General features: G+C 34.9%; 1 protein-coding gene across 1 annotated transcript in view; it reads left to right on the top strand.

Moving 5' to 3' along the window:
- Positions 1 to 15,000, top strand: part of LOC135225803 (MAM and LDL-receptor class A domain-containing protein 1-like) — a 104,762-nt gene that overhangs the window by 61,009 nt on the left and 28,753 nt on the right. The window contains 5 exon segments of the mRNA XM_064265299.1: positions 2,560 to 2,736; positions 2,991 to 3,147; positions 7,078 to 7,262; positions 9,233 to 9,317; positions 9,877 to 10,047. Coding sequence (XP_064121369.1) covers positions 2,560 to 2,736; positions 2,991 to 3,147; positions 7,078 to 7,262; positions 9,233 to 9,317; positions 9,877 to 10,047 — 775 coding nt within the window.

Raw genomic sequence — 15,000 nt, 5'->3', positions numbered from 1 at the left:
TCTCTTTCTTTATCTTATTTTCCACCCTCTCCTAACACTTGATTCATAGTGCAACTGCTTTGAGGTTTCCTCCTTTTACACCTTTCCAACCTTTCACAGTCAATTTCCATTTCAGCGATGAATGTCCTCATAGGCCCCAGTGTATGGCCTTAGGCCTAAATTCTATATTCAACTCAACTCAACTCAAGAACTCGTGATACCTAATGTGATCATATGATTTCTGTTTAGCATGGATATTTTTGTTTTGATAAACTAAGACTCCATCAAACCACAATAAGCGGGGTTTGAGATGTCAAAAATTCCTAAACCCAGACGATATTAAGAAAATATGCCCAATTTAAATATAAATTTTCTGGGCAGAAGAGCGATATTGCATGTGGGGTTTCTGTAGATAAAGTCTTGTCAACATACCTCTTAAAAGAGACGTTCCAGCATGTCCAGTCTGCAAGAATATAGTTGAATATTATAACATAGTCTATTTCATTCCATCTGTCCATTCATCAGGGTAGGTTATAGGTAGATGTGGCACTACTTATTTATAAAAAAGAACCCTCACATCTTCCTTTAAAGGCCTTAAACATACGATTAATTTCAATAACATATCAATACAAGCGCACAAAAATTGAGCTGATGTCAAATAGCCTGTGTAGAACACAAATGAACGATTGTCCTTCAGTAATTATGTTTAATCTCATCTTGGATGAGTGCGAATAAAGGGTATTTTAACAATTACTTGCAAGTAAATTACACAGGGAGAGTAATATTCAAGAGAGTGATATTCTAAAGAGAATGAAATACTGTTGTCTATGAAGCTGTCAGAGGAAGGTGAAGGGAGCAGCCATGGCAACATTGGTTGGAGGGCGGAAATATCACTTTATGCATGGCAGCAATGGTACGGCGGTTTTCTTTTCAGAGTACTTTCGACACACACACACACACACACACACACACACACACACACACACACACACACACATATATATATATATATATATATATATATATATATATATATATATATATATATATATATATTCAAATCATTATAACAGTCGAGTAACTGGGCAATTTCCGGAGTATTTTACCAAATAGCTTATAGAGCAAAATTCTGAAATCTTATCCGTGGGTTGATGACTTATGTGCGGTATAAAAGGCTAGCCTAGACAGATTTTTTTTAAAAGTACGGCATTGGAATGCTACTTAAAGAGAATGAATGACAAAAGATTACACCAAGATATCAATTTTGATTGATATGAAATGAAAGTGTGATTAAAATAAGACAGTAAAATCAAATATCCGACGAACAGGCCAATCGTTCACTTGCCAATGTTTCGTGTTCTAGAGGACAACATGAATAAAGTTTATATTTTTAGTTTATGGATGTGGATATAAGTTTTGTATTATTATAAAATTATTTTCATATTCATGCAATGAAATTGTACATAGAAGAAAGTTTAAATGATAAGGAAATCTTGCGATTTGAACAGTTTGTGGGCATAGGTCTATTTGTAGCCTGGGCTATACCAGTGAGATCTGAAAGCCTATCGTTCGTTTGTGTTTGATAAGGTAAGCTGTTTTATAGAAGCTCGTCTTTCGTGTGCTTGTACTGTTACATTATCAATACAAATCAGCTTTATTATGATTTGTAAAACTAGGTATTACTTCTATTATATTCCATTAGACCTCATAGCCCCTCTGTGTTTTATGTATCTATTTCTTTTACGTAATTTTTTTATCCTACCTAAGTCTTAAAGTTTTCTTGGTAATGGTCTTTTGCTTACACTGTTCGGTGAGGGAATTATGGTAGTTATTTTTCATTTAGCATGTAGGTGAGCCCTGTGAAGTAGAGCTTATGATAGTTTTTATCATGTAAGATTGCAGCAGCGTGGCTTGCTAAATTATTGCCGTTCTAACCATGATTTTTGGTTGGAAAAGTGAGGACCTGAATTTATGCCAAGGGGCAGGTGACTTTGTATGGAATGTTAAAGGAAAGAACGTAGAAGTTGTTAAGATCCCAAAGACATGACTGTATGGTAAATACTGCCAAAGTAGGCGTGATTATTATTGAAATAGTGATTTCTGTCAGTAGATTGATATTTATAAAATATTGTAAAGCACTGACGTTTGAAATGTTCTACAATAATTATTAACACTCATTTTACTTATGTTCTTAGTTAGGAGCAGTATTCTACCATCTTTATTCTTTGGTTATTTATTCATTCTTACGGTTATACTGATTTTTTTTTATTCATCTAACTTGTTCTCCAGCTCATTTATATTAAGAAACCGGTTATACTGATTTTTTTTATTTATTGAACTTGCTCACCAGCTCATTTGTTTTTATATCAAGAAACCAGGACTGGGAGAAGTTAGTTCGAAGCTTATGAACATTTCACAGAGAATGTTATGAACCTAATTAACTAAAGCAAGTGAAATGTTAAAAAGGTATATGGTGCACTTTCAGTCAAAAAAAAAGAAAAAGAAAAAAAACCTTTGCTCATTGTTTTGAGATGACCTTTAAAAAACATTCTAAAGACTAGTATGGTTTTTCTCTTTAAGGTGATCTTTGAAGGAATCCCTGTAGACAGCAATGATCTTAGCAGGAGGTTCCGTGGCTACATAGCTCTTGACGAGCTGGCCTTCGCTCCATCTGCTCAGTGTGGAGCATTTTGCACCTTTGAGGGTGGCACCTGTGGTTGGACCCAAGATGATAAAGATGACTTTGAATGGACACAGGTGAGTTTCTGTTCATTTAAATATTTGTTATCATAACAAATTTCTTAACTGAGGAACTACATTTATTTTAGATAACTGTGGATTTGAAGGTGCTGTCCAAATAACTATATATACTTTATTTGTGTTTGTAAATTGTGTTTCACCCTATGTGTATCTTTTGATAATTTACAAAAAATTATTTTTCCTTTTCATAATTGCCTTATTTCTTGGTTCTTGCAGCTGACTTTTAATTGAAAATGTATCAATGCTTACAGAGCCGAGGTAGTTTAAACCCTTCCACAGGACCACCAAGAGATCGTTCTTCTTTTGCAAACAATGGAATGATGGGTGGCTATGCTTTTATCGACTCCAGCTACCCCAGAAGGCCTGGAGACAGGGCACGACTGATGAGCCAGGAGTTCCAAGGGACCAGTATGTAGTCCCAAAAGTTATTTTCTTTTCTTTTTTATTTTGCAACACCAGGTTTTTCATCTTTGGAGAGATTTTGAAATCTTTTTCCATGCAAGATGCCTCGATAAACATTCATTAGAAATACAAAAGTTTGAGCTTAGTTTTAACAAGTTTCAACATTGTTCAGTATAACTCCAAAGGATTTCTGAGATTTTGTACTCGCATTTAAACGTGGTCTATGTCTTTCAAGTCTTAACATTACAATGTTAAAAGAAAAAGAATATATATTACTTCATGTAATTGCTACATTTATACGTAGGATTAACTCCACTGTGTTTTGTTTCGTTCAGTGTATTTTCTGTCATAATCAACCAATTTAGAGATGTTAAAGAGAATTCTTAACAGCTAGAGGTCTTTACAGTCTATGAGATTTTTCGTTCGTCTTTTAAAAACCAGACTTTACTTTAGATGGTTATCTGCCCATGGAAAGGTAAGAAATGAAAGTAAAGTGGAATCATTTGTGATGATAAAAAAGGGAGATAACTTCCCAGCTGCCAGATGCAAGTGATTTACTATGAGATTCAGGGTCTCTGTAACACGGTTTTTTGGACTTTGCTCCTTGTCAAAGCATCGGATGTAGCTGAAAGTTGACATATGTATATTTTACAACCACACACAAATTTTGTCTGCATTATCAATAACCTAAACCCGATAGTTCAATTTTTATAGAGTAAAAATGATCTAGCCGACGCCATGGCCAATGATTACGAGCCAAGAGTCGAAAAACATTCATTACGTAAGCAAGGTAAACACGCCTTTTGACGAAATGTTGCCCCGCCCATCCACCAGGCAGAAACTCTATCGGCTCTGAAACCCAAAGACTTTATGAATGGCGGAACGATACATAGATGTGGGTGGGGTATCAGTGCTAGCGTAGTAATACTACTGTAGCAGTAGTGCCGCAACAGTATAGCACTAATATACATGAATTAAACGTTTAGGCCAACTGCTGGGATCCTTGAGGATCATTTAGCACTTCTTACAGCTACTCGAGAAATTAGTTTTTATAGACAGATGTTAAATTTTCTAATCCAATAGTGCCCATGGTAGCCTTCAGTGTTATCCTGAATTATAACGAGGCCAAAGTGGGTGGAGCCTCATGAAGTCATCATTCTGACGATAATTATTGGTGAAGGTTTAAAGCCAATATACGGTACCGGCTGTTTTTTTTTTCAGTAAATAGGTAGATAGCCAATAAATAAAAATTGCTTGACATTGGATATAGCAGTTATCTAATCAAGCTTGTCTACTATGTTTTTGAAAATTACCAGCTATTCCCTACATCTTGTCAATCTGATTGTGACCTATAAAGCAGACTGTAATTTCTTAGGAAACCTATTTTGGGAGTTAGACTAATAATCAAAGTGTTTTTGTATTTAATAACATATTTTGTTGGTTTGTTCATTATGACAATTATCAGTGGAGAGGTTCTAGAGTTCATAAAGGTGTACTGCTTCGCTTGTATTTAAATTTGTATGCCATTGTTGCCAGAGGTTTAGCCTTCGTTACGTACAGCCAATCATCCATCGAGAAACAGGGAAGAAATGCCGTCATAAGTTACGTAACGAGTGCGTTCGAAACCTTTTCTCTGAGTAAGTTGGCCCGTCTTCAAAAAAGGTCACTTTTACATTATAAGTACCAAATTTATTCAACCTACGTAATACAGAATACAGTCAAAATTTATGTGTAGATATAATATGTATTCTGAATAAGCGTTATATCTATGAAATGCATAAATAAAAAGTTATTGCGAAAAAACCGTGTTACAGAGGCCCTGAATCTCATAGTAGAGTTAACGGAAAAAAATCAAAGAAAGATCATATGGCCTAGAAGGTGGAAAAGTGATATGAGTGAGGAAGACTGAAAATCAATTTCCAAAGCTAACGATGACTGGTTAGGAAGCAAATAAAATATAGTCAAGAAAGTGGCCATGTGGAATCTGCAGGAGAAGTGAGGGAGTGAACTGTACACTACATTGAATGTTACAGATGGTGCTGCAATGGATGCTCGGGACTACAACATATAAATGTTTAAAAAAAGCAAATGGGTATGAGAGGGAGTGCCATGTTATGGGGAAGGACAAGCTCTAAAAGAGGTAGAATATTTTTTCGCGTTACCTTTGGTATACAGTGGATTATGATGCAGGTAATGGCAGAAGAGTTACATATAAAAAATGTAGTACTCTAATAGTAACCTGGATGATGTAGAGAAAGATTACTAGACTAGCAGTTTACGTGTAGTTGACATATAAAAAGGTCTGTAAAAGGTCTGTGCTACTCTGTTCAGTAGACATAGGCCCTGACCGAGTAAATGACAATTTTCAAAGGGAGTGACTTCAGAATTCTTAGATGCATGGCTGGAGTGCAGTCCAAAAGTTGTATTATAAATGCGGAAGGTGTAAAAAAAAAAAAAAAAAAACCGTTACCAGCGGCTTGGAAAAAAGCTAAGCTTTCAAAGCTTGCGATAGTCCAGGTATTTGATGAGAAGACGTAAGAAAATAAAAGATAATAGGGAAGTAACTGGACTAACACCTATAGGAACTCCCAAAAATTATAGGAAAAAGGGCATGAACGAAGACTTGGACTAAATAAGAATTGAGTTAGTACACTAGGACAGTTGAGATGATTCTTTTTCAAGTCTAATTCATCAAAGGGAGAATGTGACGTCAACCCATTAATGATAGTTACAACAGTGATGATAATTACAGGTATACTAATTAGCGTTATCAATTGCCCTTGGCTATACTTTTTGTATTATTTTACAATAATAGCTTTGAATTACAAAAGGAGTATTTCCAATCTATTCATTATTACTAATGTTTTTACATCTCGACAAAATTGTAAGGCAATGTTTTTAATCTTTACATAATTAGCTGTAAAATAATTTTTTTCCTAACTCATGTTTTCACATTTCAAGAAGAAACCCTACGGGAGAGCTTATTGAATCTAGAAACATGAGTCAGTGGTATGGGTAAACCGATTTATAATAATAATCTGATCCAATGTCAAGTCAAATCTGCGTTTAGTGTTAGATTACACTGCATAACATTTTCTTATCAGAAGCTTTTTCCATTGTAAGGTTATGCAAGGCTTTACAACTCTTTTAACAGTAGTTGTCCATTGAAGCTTTTGTCAGTCGTTATTTTGATAAGATAATGTGTTAGTTCCTGCAAGTCATACCTAGAATATCATTTTGTAATAGTATCACAGAACTAAAATTAAAAATCTAAGCTTTACTAATTACCCGAAGTGTAACTGAGGCTCTATTCGATGAATTTGTTCTTCTGACCTATTAAACCAGACTGGGACTTTAGTCTCTTCAAGAAGTTTAGTCTCACTCTAGTAATTCATGATCCGCATATAACTTTCAACTGAGTTCTTAAGTTGTGTTGTCTTTCCTTATTGAGTTTTAGTTTTGTTTTGTTACATTAACACTTTCCATTGTTACGTTTCCACTCATGTTTTGGCGTTCATGTTTTTCGTATTATTTTTGCAACCATATCGAATGATTTTCTTAGTAGCCTATTGTAGTTGAAGATTAAGCTGGCCTTATGCCAGCACGGGCTCTTGCTCATAGAGCAGCCCGTAGGGGCCTATTGCTATGCCAAACTTTTTGTGGACTGTTGCATCATCATTTCTATTGTATCATTATTGTTGCTATGGTATTCGTAATGAACATAATTATATATGGAAAAAACCAACGACCATGTGCTTGGAAGTCTGATGTAGACTGAAATATATACCTTAGACTTTGATCTGGATAAAATGCTTTCTGCTACAAATTAATTTCTTTGCTTGGCTATTATTGATACTCAGGTGTACATATAAATCTCCTGGAGATCTTGCAGAAACTGCGGGGAAAGGGAATCTCATCAACCTCTATTCATTCCAGATCCAGACAGTCCACTCTGCATGCGGTTCTGGACCCATATGTACGGGAACGGAATCGGATCGTTACGTGTTATCATTTACGACGTCAACAGCAAAAAGGATGAGGTTATTTGGAGCATTACTGGGGAGGCTGGCAATGCTTGGTACCAAGGTCAGGTCCCCATCGCTTCACCCACACCCTTCAAGGTATCTGCAAGCTCAGTTGAACTTCCAAACTTCAAGGTACAGTTGTCTTGCAGACCGCCTTAACTGACTTGCATCTGAGAAAGAGAATTTAGTTCGTCTCTGTTCAGCTGTCAACAGATTTGTAGAACAGAAGGAACAATAGTGAAACCTTCGATGTAGAAATCATATTTTTTTATTAATTCACTTTGCTTTTTTGATTAACATCACTTTTATTATATCTTTTGTACTCATAGTGCTTAATATTGTAGAGTTTAAATTTTCATGCTAGAGCATGTTTTTATTTTTTATTTTTATTTCAACTAAGTCCCACATTTCATGCTCCTAATTTTAATTAGTATTTGCTCTACTTGGATGCAGGTAATTTAGTGTCTGGATGATGACTGTACTTTTAAATGCATGATTTTATATATTTGTTTTTTAATGGTTATAAAAATTAAATATAATAAGCTTTGTTTAAATTCTCCAAATTTCACTTGGTGAGACAATGATGAGTATGTGATCATTGTGTTGTGGTACGAAATTTGGATGCATGCATATAACATATCTCTGTAGGACATAGTGCATTGTGTTAATAGGACAGAATGCAGAAAAATATGGCTGCCTTGAACATAATCATGCAGGACATATATTTTGAAGCCTGTCAAAAATGTTGTGTTGCTAAGGCATAAATGTTTATACGCCAAACTTCCAGGCATCAACAGTGACGTCTTCCATCAGCAGACGAACCAGCTATTGCACGAAACGACTCGGTAAAGAAAGTTTGGTCCATAACAATGAAATGTGATGCTTCACGGTATCAAAATGTTTGTACTTTATCCTTTATCTTCAATTTAATTTATTTTATTTCATGGTGAAAAACAACTTTAGTTACCTAATATAGCACGAAAATCAAGATTAAAAAAAAGGACATATTGTGTAATTTTTTGGTTTATCTTACAAAAGTGGTAAATTGTTTTTTAAGACATTAAGGTTAATAAATTAAATATTTTCCTAGCTATTTCATACCATCCTGATATGAAAAAGCTAGTCAACAATCTTTAGATGACAGTGATAGAAATTTAGCACGTGTACATGATTCATTATGATCTTATCTTGAACTCAGTTCTATTGTATACACTTGACGATCATGATTGCTAACAGAAAGAGGCAGAAACACAAAGACAATACTGTTCCTAAAATCCACAGCGCACATCTTCCAAGTTTCCAAACAGTCCGTTAAGGATAAAACAGGGTTCGTGGAAAGTGACGTTGGGCATTAATTTGAGCAGTTGCAGAGAATAGGTTTATGTTGCCATTGTAAAGTGTGGTCAATGATTTTGGAAAGCTGCAGATTTAACACAATGCATTTATCCAAAATGGTTATTATTATTATTACTTTTCTGTGATTTATTATCGATGTAAATTGCATGCGATGAACGTGATGATTAAAGCAAATTTGATATAAGGTAATTGTAACAAAATTTTTCCCCAAGGGTAAGGCAGGGTTATTCAGTTGGTTATGGAATCTAAGGTACATATTCACAGAGTCATTTCCGCATGCTATTTTGTTATGTCAGCTGTGAAAAGTATTTTGAACAAGTCCCATGCTAGATGGCTGAGAGTTAGTTTTCGTTATAGCGAAGCTGTAAGAAAGTAAAAGCTACTAAAGAATCTTAATTTAATGTAGGTTATTATCTTGAAAATTTGTTAACGGAAATGGTATTAACTATAAAAAATGTTTTAATTCCATAACGAAATACCTATGAAGTGAATTATGGTATCATCATTCTGCAATAATTATGATAATATAATTTACTTCAGATTTTAATTCAGAAAATGCAGGTAAAGAACCAAAGAAGATAATAGGCCATTTCAAGTTTTAAAACTAATTAGATGTATTTCGAGCACCTCTGTATCCGTAAGGCTCTTAAAATGATCAGCTCACAAGTTTCAAGTTTCATTAAGCATTATTTGAGTTTCTTATGTTCCAGATTGTTTTTGAAGGTGTCATTGGCAATAACAACCTAGGAGATATTGCAATCGATGACATATCTATAGTGCAAGGAGCATGCCCAAGTAAGTCGATTTCACGAATACTATTAACGGATCTCTCTGTAAAACATTTCTAGGTTTATATACGTATAACTGAAAATAGTTAGCTCATTCAAGAGCCAAGAGCGACACATAATCGGAAGGCCACGAAACAAAACAAGTAACCTCATATTCTTGTCTAATATGCAACCTTTTCTTAATCTAAATAATTAATTCAATCTATGAATATAGGGAATCTTTCAATTCATTATTAACCTTCCACAAAATATCAGTTTCTTTTTAGTTTTGATTTTATCAACCTGTTAGATTGGCATTGTAGATGGCTTTGGATTAATTTAAAGTGGCAGTTTATAAAATTAGCTTTATTGTACATTGTGTTGTATAAGATGACTGTTTAATTATGTGAGGTATAACAATGCCTGGGAAGGATGCTAATGACTGCATGTAAATTTCGTTACTCATGGTTATTATCTCTTTTTATTACCTTAGAGATGATTCCATTTTGAAATTTTCAGATTACTTGTTTTTCACGTCTATTAGATATTATTAGGAAACGTTTTGGTGATAACTGTCCCTTTGTTAGGTGCTCCCCAAGTAGCTGCTGGGAACAACGGTGATTGTACTTTTGAAGTAGACGAATGCGGTTGGACCAATCCTGGACCGAGGGAGCGTGTGGATGAAATGGACTGGGTCCGCTCTGTGGCCGGTGACAACAGAGCTCCAGCCAGAGATCACACCATTGGAACTTCCCAAGGTGAGGAAAACGGAGCTTGGCTCCAGGTTTCTATTTTTTATGCCGTCTCTTTTTTATTCCTGCTTTGGTCACGTAGGACCCTCCTTTTGCCATGACCTCAGGTCATGGGTTTTTATTTACAGATACTGTAATCTGAAATAATGTATTTATTACATATATCATCAGTTTGCTACTTTGGGAGTTTTTGAAATGTAACATCTTCAGTATGTGTAGATAATCCTGGCTTTGTATAATTTCTAGTGCAGGATTTCTACAGTTTATTTAAATGCAGCTTGCTGAATTGGGAATTTAAATCTTATGTAGTCCATTTGCTATTATACAAATATCTGCCGGCTTCTGAGGGGAAGCAAATACAGCTAGACCTGGTATTTAGAGAAAATCTTCCATCTACTGTAATGTATGGCAGTTCTCCAGGTGAGTCCATTTTTGGTCTTTGACCTCTGAGGGCGCTCTCACTGATATTTAAAGTACCAGACATTTCTGACAATGACAAAGTCCTAAACACATTAAAAGAAAATGAAAACTAAATCAAACAAATTTCTGAGCTGACCTGAATTCCAAGATACTGGAGGAAGAGAAATGTCATTATGGGAGTTTCCGAGTAGGATTTTTGACAACAGAACGGTTGAAATTACTGGGATCTCCTTTAGTAATCTTACTGGACCGTGATAAACCCGTTTTATCAGTAAAAATGGGGGTTTCCAGACATTAAAGCAGGTAGGAAAATCAGAAAATATCTTTTAGCTGATGATCAGTAATGTTAGAACTAGGTAGCTTTTAGAACTGTAAGCAGAAAGTGCGTTGATTGATATCGGAGGTGTGACAAGTTTGAATGATGCGTTCTAAATTGATAGCCAACAGTCATTCATTTCAACTATCATGTAAGTCAGTAAATAAATAGTAAAAACGAAAAAAGATTAAAAAATGAGGATGCAGTGAAAGAACGAAAGTCTCTAAAGAAAGCATTTTGTGAATGTTTTCTGTAGTGCACATCCCACTAAAGACTAAATCAAGTTGACAATTTCCCCAGTAAGACAGTGAAAACTCTTAGAATTTCGTATCATTGCCTATAATTATGTTTAAGACGACCTTGCAGAAGAATAACAATAATTTAAGGGACTGGTGACTCCGGGACCTTGCCTTTGCAGTCATTCGTAGTTCATGGATGAAAAACCAGCAACAGTGTACTGTGTTTTTGTTGTTAGCGAGTGAATGCTTATGCTAATTAAGATTTACCTAAACAATATTAAGTGTTTTGCCAAAGCGGAGAAGATTTCCTTTTCTCAGAAATTTCTTTGTTGGCTAACTAGATGATTAGGGAATGAATTTAGTACCTCCTATAGAATCTATTAGATTTTATGCATGTTCCATGAGGTGTGGTGTCCGGTCAATCCCTGTATTAGTACACTCTTCCGGGAACTCATTCACTCAGTTGGCTTCCTGCATGTTGCTGGGGCCCTTTGCATTTTAATTCAGACCTCCAACGTCTGGTGAAAGACGTTTGACATTCATTATACGTATGAGTTCGCTTACTCCTTATACATGACAGGCCTTACAAAAATTCCATATTCATTAGCATCAACTGGAGGCATTTTTAGGCCGGATTGATCTTAACAGAAAATATCTTAGTTTTATTTTGAAGAACTTTGTCGATGATTCTGATTATTATTCACATCCCTAAAGATATTGTAATTTATAGAGTACCTCGAAATGAATAACATGAGTACTGTAGGTAATTCAATGAAATATTCATCAAGTTAAAAATTAGTAAATGTACAGACTAGTAAAGGCAGAGGTTTTCTCCTGTGTAAGCTTGAAATGTCTTGGCCAGTGAACAAAGAATGTATGGGACTATTGCGTAGCAATATTTAATGAAATTTAATGGATTTATCTTAAACTATACCTTCACAAATACAGACGCCTTTCAACCATTCAGTGGTAAAACTGAGTAATAACTCAAACGCTGAAGCATGAAACTAATCATACCTTGATACTGGGAACCAATGTCACTCGGACGTTGCACTCATCACTTTGGACTACTTGTCCAATGACAATTAGTCGAACACCGATTAATTTAACGAGTCTTCCAAACGCTGATTGGTCAATTAGTCGATTAGCTGAATGTTGATGCGTCCAAGAGGCAGTTGATCTAAGAGTCTAACAGCCGATTAGTCGAAGAAGAACATACAGTCCAAATTTACACACTTGCACGCACATTGATATATGTATATATATATACTATATATATATATATATATATAGATATATATATATATATATATATATACACACCACACACACACACACACACATATATATATATATATATATATATATATATATATATATATATATACCGTACACACACACACAAACACACACACAGATACATATATATATATATAATATATATATATATATATATATATATATATGTATATATATATATGTTTGTGATGTTTGTGTATGTGTGGGTCTGTGTCTGTATGTATGTATATATTCCTTCCAAATTTATTCTGTATGTATATCAGTAGTTTGATTATGATATAATTGCTTCGTATGCTTTATTCGTGATTAAATTGAATATTTTCTAAAACTACTAGGCGGTTTTCTTCATAATCTTCTTTTCGTTAGTAGAATAAGTAACGTGTCCCCTATGGCACAAGAACTGCTATGCAGAAGTTTTCAAACATATGTGGATCCCTGGAGCCTGAGAGATAATTGGCAGTTACCCGAGGTCTTGACATGTGGCCAAACCTGCCTCTCCTCTTGGCCTAGCGTTTTATCAAAAGATCGATCATCGCCGATTTTAATGATTTACAAACAAATGATCGCCGACTCTATAATGAATACCCTGAATGTAAGTCTGGTCTGTTGACTGTGGTGAGGATTCAGGCAAGTGGGCAACAGTGGCAGACGACAAATTTGTCTTTTATGTCCGGGGAATTATATTTCTAGGCAATTTCATAACTCTTGGAGCTTAAAGGACCGTAAAACAGCAATTATGTCGGGTAAATTTAAGATTTCATGTGCTAAAAAATTGACCTACCGAACTTCATACACATTTTGTATAAAAGAACAAATAAAATTTACCCACTAAATAAATCAGTAGGAAGGGTTTAATACTAAGCCGAACTGCTTTATATACCAAAGCTTGTGAACGTTATGCATGGAAAAGTTTTCATCATGCTTTATACATTTTTCTATTTAGAGCTATCTCTCTCTTTCTATTCTTACTCTTTCGCTGTATTTCTCCTCTCTGTATGAAGATAAACTGGTTTACTGCCTGCCGTTATTTGGCCGTGGAGTTTGATAGGCAGTTATTTCATTTTTGGTCTTACAAGTTTACTTTTATTTGTCCGTGAGTTCTCATACGCATACGTGTTTATATTCTGCATGTGAGGACCAATCTCTGTTCCGATACTTATGTGAAGCTGTAATGAATTTTGATATTCCTTCGGCACCCCTCGTAATAGGGGAAAAAATTTCAACGTCAAAAACTTTTGAAATGAAAAAGGACATTGGATATTGATTTTACTAAGTAAGACGTTCACAACCATTATAAAGGGAAAAGAATAAATTTGGCTCAAGAATACAGTAGCTAATTAAGGCCTGTATTGGTGTGAAGTACGCTACGCTTGTAGAAAAACCGAAGGACCATTACAGATCAGTCTAAATGTCGGCTCCCTAAATCAAGGTATGCAATGTAGTTTCATTATCGTACAACTGAACTTATTTTTTTCCAGATTAAGCGAAATTGTCTACGTCCAAATGAAGAGGCTCCACTTCTTGAACATTAAAATTAACAACAAGTCGTTTTTCAATTTCATAAATGCAAAAATTTAAGATCATTATCGCACATTTTACACAAAACGCCACCAATGGACAGCGCATTGCCAAATTTACTAGACTAATAAAACTAATATTTCAAGTTCGTTAATCAAAAACCTAAACTTATCAATAGGAGAACCAATACAGGGTGATAGTAATTTTTCGACTACATAGTGTTCAGCTGTTGTAGTTTATTAGTGTTATGTTCTTGATATCTGATATACTGTTTTCAGGATTAATGAATAAGTTTTCTGGTTTAAAAAATAGATAAGGATTCTCCAGTGTGCAAAAAGAGATCGCGCATTGAGTAATGCTGGAAATGGTAAAGGTCTTACGGGGCAGTAAATCATTTATAAACAACAACAATAAAATAACGATGAAAGGCAGCGGTCCAACACCAATAAAGGAACACTCGCGAAATAGTTGTTTTTACAATGATACAGTAGTTGATATACTCTTGGTGATATTTTCTATACTTTTAAGAAGAAATTACAATTAATTATTTGTTTTATTCCTTTTTTGATGTCTCAGATGGTTGTTGGTCATTGTTAGTGTACTCGTGCACCCTTAAGCAATGGTGACTTTGGATTTTACTTCTACCTAACCTCAGACCCTTTCTCAATACGGTACTTCATTACTTAAGCTTCATCTTCCCTGAAGAACTCTTTGTGTTGCTCTCACGTATGTACACTGAAGATATTTATTGACAATCATGACACTAGGCAGAAACGTTCTTTGTTCCAAAAACGGAACAAAATCCATGTATACTGAGCTCTTGGCAGGATAACCAAAGAAAAGTAAAATTGGTTTACAGCAAAACGTCCATGGTTTGTGGTAATTACACTTCAGCTGACTGCTTTTCCCGGTGTTGGTTTCGGAGTTTAAATAGTACAGTAATTTCAAAAGGTCTCTGATGGATCTCTCTCTCTCTCTCTCTCTCTCTCTCTCTCTCTCTCTCTCTCTCTCTTTTATGCATTTAACATTTTATTAATACAAAGAATCATGAGAGCCAAATTGAAAGAAATGGACCAACATCTAGCACATTCTATTCCCTCTGGAGACGACTGAATAAAAAAAAACACACACACACACAAAAACGATAAATTGATAAGTAATATTTCA

Source organism: Macrobrachium nipponense, chromosome 13 (genome assembly GCF_015104395.2).
Source record: "Macrobrachium nipponense isolate FS-2020 chromosome 13, ASM1510439v2, whole genome shotgun sequence".
Classification (NCBI taxonomy): Eukaryota; Metazoa; Arthropoda; class Malacostraca; order Decapoda; family Palaemonidae; genus Macrobrachium; species Macrobrachium nipponense.
The sequence above is the reverse complement of the archived record's forward strand: the minus strand, read 5'-3'. Positions and strand labels throughout refer to the sequence as shown.